This window comes from Lontra canadensis, unplaced genomic scaffold (assembly GCF_010015895.1).
Source record: "Lontra canadensis isolate GAN:19392208 unplaced genomic scaffold, GSC_riverotter_1.0 scaffold181, whole genome shotgun sequence".
Lineage (NCBI taxonomy): Eukaryota > Metazoa > Chordata > Mammalia > Carnivora > Mustelidae > Lontra > Lontra canadensis.
In genome coordinates, this window is record NW_022631175.1 from 520,221 (window position 1) to 534,034 (window position 13,814).

Consider the following 13,814-nt stretch of genomic DNA (forward strand, 5'->3'; position numbering starts at 1 on the left):
GTGAGTTACTGAGCATGTTGGGTTTTTTCTAACAAGTAATCTCTAGATTTTTTTTTAAGTGTATGTTGCCAACGTTACATGCAGTTGGGTATAGGGGAGGCATCCATGATGTGTTCGATCACGGGCAAACATGAGATCATTGTATGGCTTCAGAGGTCTGTTGTAATCCATCTGGAGGGGACATGAAGAGAAGAGCCTGCCGGTGCTCCATGCCTGCATGTCAAGCAGTGCGGCCCTTAGCTGGGCCCCTGGCCCTCCCTAGTGGCAGCTCTCCCCAGGCGCCATGTCGGCCTCCTGTTGGCCTGTGTCCCCTTGGTGCCCTGTCCCCCCCTCCCCTCCCAGATCCAGAGCCAAGAAATGGAGGTCAAAAACCTGATGGTAGTGAAAGTGGCTTCTTGGCTTAATCGTAAAGAAAAAGCCTTGATTGATCTGGAACCTGCCAAAAAATTTCTCAGGGCAAATACATCTCTATTCTGTCTGCACTGTCACATTTCCTCTGTGATGTTCTGTGTCTCGGCATTCGTGTATTCATCTAATCATTTGTTTCCACCCTAGCAAGTCAAGCCAGAGATTTGTTATCGAAAATGTTAGTGATTGATCCCGACAAGCGAATCTCCGTGGACGAAGCTTTACGTCACCCTTATATTACCGTTTGGTACGACCCTGCTGAAGCCGAAGCGGTAAGCCTGTGTTCCAGAGGGACTTGTGGGGGGGCAGGCCGTATGTTTCCTCGGATCTTCCATGGCTCAGTCCGAATGGCTGCGTGAAGAGAGCAAGTTCTAGATTTCATTTTTTTTTAAAGATTTTATTTATTCATCCGACAGAGAGAGCACAAGCAGGGGGAGCAGCTGAGTCTCCGCTGAGCAGGGCGCCCGATGCGGGGCTCGATCCCAGGATCCTGGGATCGTGACCTGAGCCAAAGGCAGACGCTTAACCCACTGAGCCACCCAGGTGCCCACAAGTTCTAGATTTCAGAGGACTCCTGACTACAAAGAGGCCAGGGGTCGTCCAAGACCTGAGTCCCTTTTGGGACCCTTGCTCCTGGGGCCGTTGCTCCATGTAGCTCAGGAGTAGACGGGCCTATGCTATGGTGACACGTTGTCTTCCTTTATACACAAGCTGGCGTGGGATCGTAATGCCACCACTTACGAAGCCCCCAGCATGTGCCTGGCAGGGTGCCGCGTGCTTTGCTTGTAACAGCTTGTTTAGGCCACCCGGTCAGAGAGGCTAGGAAACTTGCTAAAAATCCCAGGGTTATCTGTCCTTCCCCAGAGGCACCCGCCAGAAGGTTGTCAGGGCAGTTCCACTTGCGATTGTGGGCTCAGGGCCATTCTGCCTTAGCAGCAGTGGCCTGAATGCTCTCTGGCTCATGGCGGCAGGCTCGCTTTAGGGCTGGCCTGCGGGCTTCACCACCACAGTGAACAGTGTTTTAAGGAGCCCCATTTATCGACATGGGCTTTTGAAGCAGGTCTTTGGAACAGTCCTGTGCGAGTCGGGGATTGGGTAAGGGGGCTCTGACGTGAAGAACTGCAAACCTGAGCCGGCACGGTGCTCATCCAGGGCGGGTCACTAGGAAGCGGCTCATGATTACTGCTTCATAGGTACATTTGGGCAGATGCCGTGAGAGTGTTTAGAGATCATGTCATTATTAAGAGGACCACAATAGCTCCTTTTTTTTCTTGGTTAATTTCTCCCTAATTATTTTGATTCGCAAAGTGACGTGACATCGCACTTCTGAAGAAACCTTTCAGGAGCCATGTATTGAATGAAAGCCCCATGATAGATAGATGAGGATCTCCCCAGCGATTTTACCGTCTTCATGCCTCGTTACATTTGTAACTGTTGACTTCACGTGTCATTTAATTTTCAGCCACCACCTCAGATTTACGATGCCCAGCTGGAAGAACGAGAACATGCGATTGAAGAGTGGAAAGGTAAAGGCAGATGGGACTTTGCCCCTTGCTCGCCTGTGCAGTCACTTGTCAGCGGGAGCCCTTCTAGGGAAGCAGGAGAGGCCCTGCAGCCCCTCTTAGCCTAGTCTTCCCACCCCCTCGTAGAGCAGGGACTTGCAGTTAACAAGAAGAGCCAGTATCAGCTGCATACTGTGGCTTCTGAAGACTGTGAGATTCACCAAACAGCCCATGGGCAACTAAGCTCGTAACCAGGAGGTCGAAGAGCAATTCCCCATTAAAAAGCAGAATCAGTAGGAATTGAGAACCTGGGTCAGAGCAGGTCAAACATGGCAACGTGCTCTGCCCAAGCGGATTACGTCTGCTCTCCCCGGGGTGACTGGAGAGCCGGGACCTGCATGAACATGCGCTCGGCAGAGCGACACACACAGCCACACTCTGTGCCAGGGAGATGCTCAAGGCATTCTCTTGGCTCACAAATGCCGAGACTCTAGGACTCCTTCCTTGATGCTTCCCTGGTAGGTTGTTTGCTTCACTTACAAGTCAGAATCAAGGAAACTAAGGGTGAACCCGAGAAATGACTGATGAGTTTGGATAAATTTCTGGCCAGGCTGGAGGGGCTTCTCCCCCACAGCTGGATACTGGCTCCATTTGGAGAACCCCGAGTAATGAGAGAAATGCTTGCAAATGGCGCGAAAGCATGTGGTACTTTCAAATGCTCCACGAGAGCCACTTTGCTAGTCCCCCGCCCCTTGTAGAACCCCTTTGGGTACAGAACCGCCTTCAGTCAGGTTGAGAAGATGTAATGTATCGAAACGTGGGTGTTTTGGTCTAGGTAGACAGTATTCTTGAGTTAACCATATATCACTGTTAAAAATAAGGCATCGCGTTGCCCTTGGAGTGACCCTGATTGATTAGGAAGCAGGGTTCAGAGATGCAGAGAAACTGATGGAGGCTTCTCCCTTGCGTGTCTGTTTGAAGAGCTGATTTACAAGGAAGTGCTGGACTGGGAAGAGAGGAGCAAGAATGGCGTGGTCAAAGATCAGCCTTCAGGTTAGTGATTGCTTTGATAGCTTGAGCCCAGTCTCCTTTTCCCCATCCAACTTTCCTAAATGGTAGCGGCACGTGAGACGGCAGCTCACCCGGCCCTAGGTCCGAAAGCTCCTGATGGGAGGTCGGCTGCCTTTCTGGGGTGTCGCAGTGGCAGCAGCTGCCGGACTCCTGCTTCAGGGGGTTAGAACTGGGTTAGAACCGGCCTGCTTCCATGCTGGCCTCTGCTCCTGCCAGCTCCACCTATAGGTGAGGGAGCTGAATTTCAAATGTTCACCACAGTGCATGACCCTCTCTGGGCAGGCCCCACCCGGCTCCAGAAGAAAATCCGTGCAAATCTAAGTAAAATGCAGTCTGGTTCCCTTGTGAGAAAGCTGTTCATCTAATTCTCCTGTATTTGTACTTGGCCTCCCTGGTGGCCGATTCCCCGTGGAACTGTCGGAGATAGAACATGTGTGGTGTTTGCTCAGGGTTGTAGGGTCCCACCTGCTTCCTGAGTGAGGTCCTTCCGCGTTATATTTATTCTCTCACTCGTCCCTCCGCCCAGAAGCCCGCACTCATGCACACAGAGGCACAGACTCTCTCTTGAATTTTCTGTTCAGCATGACGTACATGTCAAGTATCTGGAGATTACATAACTTCAGCACAGAATTAGGTGCCTGTGGTTAACAAGGCACAAATTGAAGACTGAAGGCCCTGGCCTCTGAGAACTCAAATGTTTTATTTTTTGCTCGCACCAGACTAAAATACAGGCCCTAGGAAATAGCATAGTTTCATGTACCTTAAAGACTCAAAATGTCAGTTTTCAGGTTATATAAAACAAAAATAAAATGAGTAGGAGGCCACTAATTTTTTCCTTTTTGTTTGTATATAGTTTTTATTTTAGCACGGTTTTCTTAATTTAAAAAGCCAACATGTAGTAAATCATTAGTTTCAGATGTAGTGTTCAATAATTCATTAGTTGCATAGAACACCCAGTGCTGATCACATCACGTGCCTTCCTAATGCCCATCCCCCAGTTACCCCATCCCTCCACCTCCCTCCCCTCCAGCCACCCTCAGTTTGTTCCCTAGACTTAAGAGTCTCTCAAGGTGTGTCTCCCCATCTGATTTTTTTCCATTGCGTTTTTATTACAAAAGAATTGTTCCAAGATTACTGCTTTTTCCCTCGGACAAAGTATTGATGACTGTAGCTGAAACGTCTGATGACCCTCAAGCCCTTATTTGGGCTTCAGTCTTTTGTTACACTGAGAGTTGTAGGATAAATTCACCAACTTTCTATGAATATCTTTTTTTAAAGAGGCAGGTGTTTTTCAGCATGATTATATGCATGCATGGATATGATGTTCAGCGCCCGGGAAGAAAAGGAGGATGTTTGGGATCCTGGGCCCAGAGAAGGACTCCAGGAAAAGCTGGGCACGGGCAGCTGGCTCACCACTTGTCCACACTGGCAGTGAGGCCTGGAGCCACGCCAGCTGTGGGGGGGACGGCCCCAAGGCTCCACTGCCCAGACCCGCAGCAATGTCGTGCGTCAGATTTTATTCTCCTTGGTTTTCTTAGCACAGATGCAGCAGTAAGCAGCAACGCCACTCCGTCCCGGTCGTCGTCCATCAACGACATCTCGTCCATGTCCACCGAGCAGACGCTGGCCTCAGACACAGACAGCAGCCTCGACGCCTCCACGGGACCCCTCGAAGGTTGCCGGTGATAAGGCACGACCCGCAAGCTCGTCCTCAGTGAAGGAATTCTCGCTTCCATGGGCCTGAAATGCTTGGGGGTTGGTGGAACCAAATAGAAAAACTCCATGTTCTGCATGTAAGGAACACGATGCCTTGCCCCTGCTCAGTTCCAGTAGGATTGCCTGCCTAGATTTCACAGTGAAGCAGACTGTGTCTGAAGAACACAAGTGCGAGCCACACTTGTAGAGAAGTTGTGCAAGGTCATTTCAGGTGAGCAATTAGAGTAGATGATTTTGTTTTACTTTTTTTTTAAGTTGTACGGTAATAGTGACAGTTTCTCATCCTCTGTAACCGTTGGGACTTATATGCATGTGACCACGTGTGCTTGCTCAGGCTTGCCCTCTAGCACTTTGGAAATCAGTATTTAAATGCCAAATAATCTTCCAGGTAGTGCTGCTTCTAGAATTCTCTCTTAATCCTCTTGAGTAATTTGGTGTCTGTCCAGGAAAAAAATAGGTTTATGTGTATTAATTGGCCACCATCATATTATCATATCTTACCTTCTTTTATGGTATGATTTATTCTATCTTTTGTATTTCAGAAGGAATATAATTAAATCTATTTAATAAATAAAAAAAATACAACTTTTCTTAAATCTGTCATGTTTTGGGCTGAGAATTAGCACTGCTAAAACCAAGACACCACTGTGGACACTGTTTCCTCTAAATTGTCTTAGTCTGGGATGACTGTACCTTTAGCTTTATTGCAAGATAAAATTTTCCGTTTTGTGCTGCTTGAGACATATATGCCTTTACAATCCTAATCTACCCTCACTCCTTTCTCCTGGTCTTCTGGACTCGTTAATTTAAACTGCCACCTAAAACTTCGCCTTCTTTGTTAGATGCCTAACACTCCATGTCAGTAACGTGACGGCAGATTCTCAAATCCGTTAGTGGCGAGAGTAGAATTTGACAAAACGGTCACTGAAGATGACTGCAGCAGTGACTTCCTGAACACTTGCTCCCTCCGAGACTGGTCAGGATCCTTCCCCGAGAGAGGCACCATCTCCCAGGAGAGCGTTTTCGGTTTCCAACCTAACGCTCTTACACAATTTTCTTTTTTTGCTGAAAGAAACCCCGTAAACCGCCCCCCCCACCCCACTCCCCAGCTTGGATCTGTTTTAGGAAGCAAGGCGATTCAGAATGCCTCTGGGATGGTGGTGTTTTCCAGTTCATGGAACATATCCTTTTCCTAAAGGGAAACTCATGGATCTTCTGGGAAACCCCCTCATGGGGTTGTGGAGGAAACACCCTTAGGAGTAGTGATTAACTCTTGAGTATTTTCTGATTTAAAACCGCTCACCTGAAATTGATGCTTTCAGACTTTCTATGTGGATATCACTCGGAGTTCCCTAAGCTAGAGTACTGGATTATCACTGCGGAACTGGGCTTACCATGGTCACATTTTGGCCCCCTGTGCTCACTGTGCTTATCCCTTGAGCTTCTTCTGTTACAAATTCATATCCCGTGTTTAACTCTTTGGGAAACTATTGGGTCAATATTCTATAGAATGTGTTCTGAGGAGGAACTTGGATAAGAAAGTTTTTTATAAATGTTATCTAAAACATAGGATTCTCTCCGTCACTTGCATCTCATTGGTTGGTCTTATCTGTGGAGACTGGTGCCCTTGATGAACAAAATTCGTGTTGAAGTAACAGTTTTATGTTGTGAGGTTTAGATGTATTCAAATACAAGATGGAAATGCTGACTTGGATTGAAGCAGAAACACCTATGATGTGGCTTAGGATGGCTTTGGTTTCGGAGGCCTGATGGTATCCAAATATAAAGTGAAGAAAGTTATCGTTATCCAAATATAAACATCTTAAAATGGCCTTCTCTCTAATATATGTTCTTTAAAAAGACTTCACTCAGTCCGTCTTTAAAAAAGAAAAACAGAGAGAGAGGAGCATTTAAAAAATGTGTATCTGGGGCGCCTGGGTGGTTCAGTTGGTTGGGCAACTGCTTTCGGCTCGGGTCATGATCCTGGAGTCCTGAGATCAAGTCCCATATCGGGCTCCCTGATCAGTGGGGAGTCTGCTTCTCCCTCTGACCCTCTCCCCTCTCTCCTCTCATGCTTTCCCTCTCTCTCTCAAGTAAATAAATAAAATCTTAAAAAAAAAAAGTAACTGCCCTAGGCCTCTGTGAACGCAGCATGGGGATGCTGAGGGCACACAGGTCTCCTGCTTCCGAGGGCCCCTTTGTGAGTAGAGCAGGGTGCCCCTGCAGACTGGCTTTCTGCTCCCTTCCTCCTCCATGCATTCACAGGGGAAGCCTGTGTCCCTGTGGACGGGCTTCCTGCCATGCCCACCTTCAGTAGAAATACCTCACCCCACGTCAGGGTCCTCCCTCCTGAGCCGAGATGCGCTGGGGTCCTGGTGCAGTACAGACCGTTTCAAACTGCTCTAGAGGGATGAGGGCCGACGTTGGAAAAAGAACTAAAACGTGCTCAACTTTCTGGTCTTTTCTATTTCATTTTTGTAATTTAGAGTGTACATAACCCTGGAAGTAACTACTTTGGACACATATTTTTATAAACCAGGAAATTTATCATTAGCCTGGGACTTGGACTAGGTTTATTTTATCTATTGGCTTCATTTTCAGTCAAAAAGGAGATGACTGCCTCCCTTCGGTCGGGTCTTGACCTCCAGTGCAGGTTTCTGAGAGTAGATGGGGTCTCTCAGAGCAGGAGAACATTCTAGAAACACAGTATTGCCCAGTATTGATCAGTGGGGATCATGGAAACAGCAGTGAGGCTCTGTTCTGCCTGGGACCCAAAACCCAGAGCCTCCGAGCGGGTAGGAGAAAACCCTTGGCAGGGCCCCCGCTGATGCCCAGAGGCCCTGGCTGGACTGCTGGCTGGGACACTGGTTTAATCCAGATGCAATGCCCTGTCTGTCATGGTGACTATGTGTGAGTTCGATGGATTTCTAGCGTCGTCCTCCGGTGTTCCGTGCTGGCAGCCAGTACAGGCGTGACCTTCAGGCTGCAGCTCTCAGAAGTAACGTTGCCTAATGTCTTAAAATACATCATGTGTGTCTCGATTGGTGGAAATAATACAGATATATTTTAAAAGAAGAAGTGTAAAGCATGTCCGGTTTTTGTGTGGTTTTAAGTGACACTTGGCTGTATTTTCTACATCACCATCTCTGATTACAGATTTGACATGAACTCGGGTCAATGTTGGTGTATCATCTCCATCAATATTAGCAAGTGTTGTTAATTGGCAGGCAAACCATTTCTTTTACATCTCTGACTGAAAAGATGTTTCTGCAAACTCTGCATCTCAGTTTTCAGAAATATGCAAGTATACGCAATCGAATATCCTGAGTACTGGCGCAAGCATTTTCCTCACAGGGCGTGGCCAGTGGGTCCCCACCTGTCGTGCTTAGAATCATTCCCAGTGCCTGTCTGCTTGTGGTTTTGTACACGGGATGAGCCACTTGGATTTTGCTTCTGGGTTTGAGGCGCTTTAAGATATCCACTCCTCAGGGATGCCTGGGTGGCTCAGTCAGTCGGGCATCCGACTCTTGATCTCAGCTCAGGGCTTGACCTCAGGGTCAGGAGTTCAAGCCCCACGTTAGGCTCCACACCCAGTGCACTACTTAAAACCGCAGGACTAACAGGGCCCTCAATGGCTTTCTCTTCTCTGCCTAAAAGAGCTAGAATCATTCCAGATAGAGGAGTATTGGACTGATTTGTAAAGTTCCCTAGAGAAGGAAAACATTTCTCATAATATGGGTCTGGGCCCCATTTCTCTCTCTTACCCCCTTCAGACTTTCAATGCAGACGGTAAAAAAAAAATCCTTTTTATTTATTAACTGTAATGGTAAAGTGTAGTCATGAGGGGGGAAGGGTAATCTTTCAAAATAACCTAACGTTGTCCCGATGCTCCTATGGCTCTTCGTATGAATTTAAGCGTAAGGTTCTCTCTGGCAATAAGGCAGTCACAATATTTTGTTTTCAGACCAGGAAAACTGGTAACAAATGGAGAGTGGCCAGTCATGTCTTGTTGAGACCATCTGTGACCAGGATTAAGGAAGGATGTGCCTGTCACAGCCATGGGGAATTTGTCCTTCACCGAGTTCTCAAGGCCCTGGGCCACACTCCTTCACACTTTGAAAGAGCCAGGCTTTGTGGGCCCAGAGTCCTTGTGAGCAAGGGTGTTTGCTACCACCCCCTCTCTGCGGCACTTGAAAGTTGGAAGGGAAGTTGGAGTGAGTTCTCTAACACAGCCCCAGGCCCAGGGAGGAGCGGGGAGGAAGCACGGGCTTGCCAGTCTACACACTGCCTTGTGTCCTACAGGTGCACAACTCACTCTTCTTTTAGCCGTAAGCCCTGTTGGGGGGTCTGAGGGAAACGGTGTCCCTCCCCCAAGAAAAATGCCATGAACACCAAATTCTGCCACACTTTCTGAGGAGTCCTGGGCCGTGGTGGATACCATGTGAAGAGCCCCATTCTGCATTCATTCTCCAGGAGCAGCTTTTGGAGGCTTCCTGTGCACGGAGGGAAGCAGAGCCTGCAGGGGAAGGCCCTTCCGCTCTCACCAGCTGGGACACTTGCACACGGATTTTGGGGATGTCTTCACTCCGAGCCCCGGCACTAGTCGGTAGTCTCAAAAAGAGGACATAAGGGTTCAGGTCCAGTGAAATGCATAATTTCTGTGATTCATTCCATGTGGAATTTAAGGGCAAGACTGAGAGAAACTCTAGGTTTATAAGACAGACTTCATGGAGACACAGATAAAATTAAATCCATCTCTTCCAAGAAGTAGTTCGCGCTGTGCTTTGAAATAAACTGAACTTGCTCCGGAAATCCCTATTTAAGTTGTTGGTTCTCCAGTAATAGTTTCTGCCCTTCTCCCAAAACTCCCCTGACTCTCTTAGATTCCTATAAGCGTGCTTTCCCCTTCATTTCATTTGCTCACTTGGCTTTCATAAAGCCTGACCATGGGAGGAGAGACCTTCCAGTCTACCCCTTGTTCAGGGCGGGAAGGCACCTGAGGCCACCCAGCCTCTGCTCAGAGGGCTTTAACGAAGGGAAGTCCCTCCCTGCAGAATTCTTTGTGGTTTTGGCCATCAGGAAGTTCTTTTTTAAACGGAACTGAAACCTATTCCCAAGGCTTCCATGCCTGAAGCCCCAGGCCTTTCCCTTGGGTGAGAAAGAGGGAGTCCTCCGCTGGTTGAAAAGGTAGGCCACAAGTCTTCCTTCCTCTGACTTCAACTCAAAGTTCCTCCAACCCTCTCCCTTTGGCCCCCAGAGCCTCATCACGTTGGTGCACCCTACAGATGTGGGCCCCAAGTGAACGGAATATTCCAGATATAGCCCGAGCAGCAAGCGTGCTCAGCAAGCGAGTCCTCCCCAGCCAAGTAACACCATCGCAGAGGGCCTGAACCTTCCCAGCCATGTCACCCCCGGCCCCTACAATCTGTCAGAGTCCCTGGATTCCTGCCATGACTGTTAGTCCCGATTCTGTCAGACTTCATGAGCCTTCCGTCTGCCAGCCAGTGACATCTGTCAGTTTTAGGAGCATGAATGTGCCTTCTGAAAATTCATCCAGGTGGTGACTAACAACACCACTGAGCGGGAGGACAGAGCCTCGAGGCAGACCCCAGCAGTCACAGAGAGGGACCCATGTGGCCAGCACATTGTCCCCTGCTCAGCGGGGTCCCTCTGCCAACAAGGTCGGGAAGAAGCATCTCAGTGGGACTCCACAGAGAAATCCCAAGAGCACTTCATCACATCTTGAGAAAATGAGTCTGTCACACACCCTGGTGCTCAGTGTTCTTGCTTTGGTTTTCTCTTGTGAGGAGCAGGCAGGAGACCCCGGCTTCCCCTTCTAGATCTGCACTCTAGACAGCCGTTGGCCACTCAGAAGACAAGACCAGTCGTTGTCCCACGTCCGCAGGTCAGGGAGTGGGTAGAGGAGCAGGGTTAGGGTTAGGGCCCAGCCCTCTGCCTGACCCTCGCTCCCATGGGAGGTTGATGCCGTGTGGCTTCTCTCCATCTCTCTGCTCCCTTCCCTGCCTCCAGCTCACTCATGTTAGCGAGCTCACAACCCAACATCACCTTCAAATCGCTCCCCCTTGCAACAGAAATCAAGACCTGTCTGTATTCACTTTCTCCACCTCCTCGCCTCCCATCTGCTCCCTATTTTAAAAAATGCAAAATACATATATTCTCTCTCTCTCTCCCTGTATGTATATATATATATATTAGAAAGTATAATCAAGGATGAGAAACTAAACATACGTATTCCCACATTCAGAGATGACCACTGTTAATAACCTTACTGTGTGGTTGTCTGTGGACATACGCACGTCTAGATGGTTGGTTTGTTGGTTTGTCTTTGCCCAAATGAGGTCATACATACATGCTTTTTATAACATGCATGCTTCATTTACCGATCTCCAGCTGTCCGTGTCTGTAAGTCCTCATCTGGCCTAATACCTAGGCATTGGGATTTCCCCAGTGTCCCCAAAGTCTTTTACTAGTGTATCTGGCCCTTGCATTCCTGGTGCCTAATTTCTGCCTGTCATGTCCTTAAGAAACTGTCGATCCCCCCACCCCCAAGACACCAGCCCGTGGTTGCCAGCATGCTGTCCCGTCGATGAGGGCTCCCTCTAGCCCCATGTGGCTGCTTCCACGGGGGTACACAGACCATGCTCCCCACCTCCAGCATTTTCTGGATCTACAGGCTTTATCTAAAGGTTCAACTGATACACGTGCATCTTTTAGTTATAACACACCCGAGTGATACTGTGTCCTTTGTCCAAGCTCCCATCTGAAGACACTTCATTCTTTGTAACCCACCATCAGTGATGCTAAAATTGCCCTCTGGGTTTGGGGTGTCTCCGGCCCAGTCCTGCACCATTACAACTGCATACACTCACAGCCTCTCCCCCTCTGACCAGAAAGTCGGGCATGTGGGTTCACTTTCAGGGTGCCCCATCCACCACATACCATAGGTGGCTGACCCCAGGTGGTGGTCTTGCCTCAAGAAGGATTTTGATGCCACCATTCCCCCGACACCGTTTCCGGGACTCTGCTGTCAGGGGAGCCTCATGGCATCCGCTGGGGCTGCTTGATGGCCCCCAGTTGAGGCCAGGCTGAAGGGCGGGCTCCAAGCCTCTTTCTTCTCTTCAGCTACCAGTTCTCAGAGTGGGACGTGGGTTTAATCGTCACCCCAAGTGGTCTCACAGGAGGGTTTGTTTTCTCTTCTCGTTGAGTATTCCCGTCATTCTTTTTGAGACTTAAGTTGTGGCTGGGGAAGATCCTCAATTTCTGATTCCCACCAATCCTCTGACCTCATTAAGCTTTTTTAACTTTTTATTTTGAGGTAGTTTCAGAGTGGGGACTCCTGGCGGGCTCAGTTGGTAGAGCGTGCGACCCTTGATCTCAGGGTCGTGAGTTCAAGCCCACTTTGGGGCTGGAGCCTACTGAAAATAAAAAAAATCATAATGAGTAGTTTCAGAGTGACAGAAACGTTGCAAACATAGTTCAAAGGATTCCTGTGCAACTTTCTCCACCCGGGTTCCCCGGATATTAACATTTTACTATATGCACATTAGCCTTCTCCATCTGTATACGTGCAGAGGACATGCCTGTGTCCCTACATACATACATTTCTGCTGATACACATGATCACAGATCTCTCCCTCCTGCTTGTTACATACAAGCAACCAGACTTTTTAATGTCTGCAAACTCATGCAGAATCCCCTATAGACAAAGGCACAAGGACGCTTAGACACATATGCACATGAACTCCTGTGTATCAAAAGCAGATGTGTTCATAGTGTTTATAATAAGGAGGGTTCATGGGGTAAATGGGTCCACACGACTTGAGAGAAACCTCCTGAAGAATCAGTGTGGGTGTGTATGAAGTGCCTGACAGTACCACAGAGAGAAATAAAAAAATAGAGTTGGAAGGCGCTCCTCTCAGAAACTGACAGGTCAAGCAGGTGAAAAATGAGCGAAGATCTAGAAGGTTGGAATACCACAGTTATGTAACTTGGGCTCATACAGAATATTACACCCAACAGGCAAATTCCCTTTCGTCACACAGAGAACTTAAAGGAAAACTGACTGCGTACCATGCCACAGAGGACTCCTCAGTAAATCCCAAAGTCCCTAATACACAGCTGTTTCTCTATGATAATGCAGTAAAATTCAAAATAAATTTTTTCTGAAAAGATTTATTTTGGGGACTTCCACATCTGGGACTAAGCAGGACACGATCTGGGGACTAAGATCCCTAGATCTTCCACATCTGGGGACTAAGCAGGACACAATAAGCAACCTATATGAAAGAGGAAATTGTAAGGAAAAATGGAGAAACTCCTAAAAAGTGCACGGCCTCTAAAAAACATGGCATACAAAATCTGGTAGTTCCCAGCTAAGGCTGAAATACATTTATCAAAAACAAGACAAGTTGTTCAAACTGAACTCAGTATCCAACATGTGGGATCGACAGAAGAGCAACAGGGCAAGCCCAAAGAACCCAAAAAGGAAGAAGAATAAAAATCAGGACAAGGACAAGGACAAGACACTAGAAAATAAAAATGAGGAAAAAATCAGTGAAGTCAAAATATCAACAAGGTAGACCTCTGGCAATCCCAGGCACAGAAAAGAAGAATACACAAGAGCAAAGAGAAAAAGGGAAGTAAACCTAGATGCAATATTTACAACGTTCTAATGCACATGATAATCTGTGAGAAGCAGATTGTTTTCAATAGAAATAAAAAGGACTGAGACGGTCTCAAGAGTGATGACACTGAGTCCATTGTACATGTGAATTTATTTGATCTCAGCAGGTTCTGTGAGCTCAGCATGGTTCTCTCCATTGTGAAGTGGGAGGAACGGGCAGGGAGACAGCGTGAGCTCCCCCAGCCACTCACTGTGTGTGCAGACGGGGTCTGGGGCTGGGCAGGCTGGTGCCCGTCCCGGGCTCGGAGCTACTGTGTGTTCTAGACGGCCCCCGGAAAACTCCACTGGACCAGCGGCCATCAGAGAAAGGGAAGCAGCAACCAAAGGCCACCCCTTACCCTCCAAAATCTCTCCAGGACAAATCAGTCTTACGGGTCTGTTTTTACTTCCACACTCTGTTGACAGAAAAACCC

At 48.1% G+C, this 13,814-nt stretch overlaps 1 protein-coding gene across 4 annotated transcripts in view; it reads left to right on the forward strand.

The window, feature by feature from the left end:
- MAPK9 (mitogen-activated protein kinase 9) overlaps positions 1-5,293 on the forward strand; it is a 48,764-nt gene extending 43,471 nt beyond the window's left edge. For 3 of the 4 annotated variants that reach the window (XM_032846837.1, XM_032846836.1, XM_032846839.1), the window contains exons 9-12: positions 556-680; positions 1,871-1,934; positions 2,892-2,963; positions 4,525-5,293. In XM_032846837.1, coding sequence (XP_032702728.1) covers positions 556-680; positions 1,871-1,934; positions 2,892-2,963; positions 4,525-4,667 — 404 coding nt within the window. In that variant the 3' untranslated portion in view covers positions 4,668-5,293. Of the gene's footprint in view, positions 1-555; positions 681-1,870; positions 1,935-2,891; positions 2,964-4,519 lie in introns of all 4 variants that reach the window. The other variant, XM_032846840.1, reaches the window with a different exon arrangement.
- The last annotated feature ends 8,521 nt before the right edge of the window (positions 5,294-13,814 follow it).